The 2,825-nt window shown below is 53.9% G+C and overlaps 1 protein-coding gene across 1 annotated transcript in view; it reads left to right on the top strand.

Annotated features, from left to right (window-relative positions):
• LOC108801972 (syntaxin-binding protein 5-like) overlaps positions 1–2,511 on the top strand; it is a gene marked incomplete at its 5' end in the record, with an annotated part of 44,930 nt that extends 42,419 nt beyond the window's left edge. Inside the window, 2 exons of the mRNA XM_018573877.1 lie at positions 124–344; positions 2,415–2,511. Coding sequence (XP_018429379.1) covers positions 124–344; positions 2,415–2,456 — 263 coding nt within the window. The remainder of the gene's footprint in view (positions 1–123; positions 345–2,414) is intronic.
• Between the last annotated feature and the right edge of the window lie 314 nt (positions 2,512–2,825).

The following is a 2,825-nucleotide window of genomic DNA, read 5'->3' on the forward strand; positions in this document are numbered from 1 at the left end:
GGGGGGGGGGTTAATCGCATTCTTTTAGCAATTTAGTGTCCATGTCCCTATATCAATAATCGTTCTGTATGATGTTTGCCTCTGTGAGCTGAGTAACCCGCCGTGTCCCTCTCTGCCCTGCAGTCGGCGAAGCCTCAGCCGGAAAAGCCTCCCGCAGCCTGGCACAGCACATCCCCGGGCAGGGCGGCATAGAGGGGGTGAAGGGAGCAGCCACCGGCGTGGCTGCCGACTTGTACCGCACACGACTCGCCCTGGATGAAAGAGGACAGCGGCTGGGCGAACTGGAGGACAAGACCGAACGGATGTTGTCCAGCGCGGAGGTTTTCTCCAAACACGCACATGAGGTGAGAGCGAATAATCGCGGATGCGCTCACGGTGGGTCCCACAGACTGCAGACCGGTCACCTGGGAGGTGACCACATGGGGAGGGGGGTATATAGGCGAAGAGGCAGACAGGCCCCTTCTGCTGATCCAAAAGCTTCAACTGATCAATAGTATTTGCATTCCCTCTGACTTCACTGGCTACATGCTTGTCCGCTGTTAGTGACTCAGAAGAGATAGCCGGGGAGCCATTACTTGCGGAGGGAGGTCAGCAATGAGCATTTTTCTCCTTAAGGCCCCGTTCACATTGAGCGGTTCGCGCGCGATTTGCATTTTGCGCAATATCGAGCAAATGCATGCATTGAGCAAGCTTGAATGGCGGCTAAATCCGCTCCAAAAAGGGTCCTGCAGTAGCGACGCACGACACGCGACAGCAGGACCCTTTGCCCCATTGAGAAGCATTGGAGAGCGATATCGCGCGGTAAATTGCCGCGATATCGTGGGAATTACCGCGCGATAAATCGCTCAGTGTGAACGGGGTCTTACAGTTTGCCTGCAGTGATATTTACTAACGTGCCAGTGGAATGTCCCGGCTCTCGCCGCCGGGTTCCCGCTCGTGCTTTTGGTTTACTGCCAGAGCATTTTTAGAAGCGGGAGCTCCATTATGCAAATACTGACGTGAGCCAGAAACTCTGTGTTTTGGCTTCCCTCCATCCACGCCTGCTATTGGCCAGTAAAGGTTAAAGGAGAACTATAAGGGGGGGGGGGGGGTTCTTTTCACTCACCTCATAGTTCTAGCCGACCTGTGGCAATGAGACTGTCACAGGTCGGCTCAGTAGATCGGGAGGAGAGCGAACACATACTGTCGCTCGCTTCTCGATCTATCCCTGCAGAGAGTGCTGACTGTCACTCACGGCTCCCTGCAGGGATTCCCCCCCCTCCCCTAGCGCTGAGTGGAGGAACGGACAGGGAGGGGGCGGGTACAGCTGGCTCTGCCTCTAGATAGGCAGAGCCAGCTGTCACTCACGCAGCTGGGCGGATCTCCACAGTAATGTCGGGATCCGCTTCAGCTGCGGCGTCTCAGTATACCGCGAGCTGTAGCTCCCTATATACTGAGCCTAGGGTGACGGGAGGACGCTAGTTTGTGTCCTCCCGTGACCCTTAAGAGAACAAAGGGGAAAAACACTGACCCCATAGTTCTCTGATGACTCACCTCCAGGGGGCGGGTCTATGACAGCCTAGACCAGTGGTGGCCAACCTTGGCACTCCAGCTGTGCCAAAACTACAGATCCCAACATGCATCTGCCTCTGGGAGTTATGTCTGCGGCTGTCAGAGCCTTGCAATGCCTCATGGGACTTGTAGTTCCAAAACAGCCGGAGTGCCGAGGTTCTCCACCACTGGCCTAGACTCACACAAAGCGGGTTGAATGACTCCGGCTGTCATTGAACCTGGAAGACTGAGGACATCTGGTGGATAGGAGGACTGTCACGATCTGGGATCAGGCTCGGAGTCCAGTAGCTGAAGCGGCAGGCTAGTCGTAGTATAACAGGCCGGGTTCGGTACACAAGCAGGCGGTAGTACTGGAGGAGCGGGGAGAAGCGTAGTCAGAGATCAAGCCGAGGTCAGGTGCCAAAGGTATCGGGTATGACGCGGAAGACGATGGGAGTAGTCGGTGAATCAGCAGCCAAAGGTCGGTACACGGGTAGCAGTATGAGCGGATTGTATCACAGAAGGAGCAGGAAGCAAGATCAAGGCAGGAGCACAATAATCTGGCAAACAGGAAGTGCAGAGGCGGGGCTTAAATAGGAAGTTCGAGGGAGGAGCAAGGAGTTCAGAGTTCAGCATCTGATTAGGTGTAACTGAGGACTACACAGGAGATCAGGCAAGGAGCTATCCAAGATTCTGAGGTGGCTCAGCACTGCCAGCCACAGCAGAGGCCCCCGGGGCCCAGACCCGGTTCCTGACAAGGACATTCTGCAGGGGACGGCTCTGGATTGAAAACGAGTGTTGACTTTATTATAACCTGCTGAGTGTTTTTCCTCCATTGAGCTTTACACGCATGTCACGTCTCACGTCTCTGTCTGTCTTTGCAGCTGATGCTGAAACACAAGGACAAGAAGTGGTACCAGTTGTAAGTTGCGGGGGGCTTGGAGAGGAATGAAAATGTTTCATCCTGTCAGGGGCTGCACCAGCAACGCAGAAAGCAGCACGTCACGGTCCCAACACAGGAAAGAAAGCGTGTTGAGCACTGATTGGACAGACTGTGCACCATAGAGACCCCTCCCCTGAGGAGCAACCACAAAACCTGGGGGGGGAGGGGGTTGTGAGGCTTCAACTCTCTACAAGGACTTTTCGAAGTAGATTCTCAAGAGGGCATGTCAAATTTTTTTTTTTTTTTTTAATGTATTCTGAAAACAAAAACAAAAAAAATAAGTGTCCTGTACGAAAAAAAACAAAAACTAGGCTATATTCGCACCACTTCCGGCGACGACCCGCGCGGAAAA

The sequence above is a fragment of the Nanorana parkeri genome, unplaced genomic scaffold, assembly GCF_000935625.1.
Source record: "Nanorana parkeri isolate BGI_ZX_2015 unplaced genomic scaffold, ASM93562v1 scaffold2589, whole genome shotgun sequence".
Lineage (NCBI taxonomy): Eukaryota > Metazoa > Chordata > Amphibia > Anura > Dicroglossidae > Nanorana > Nanorana parkeri.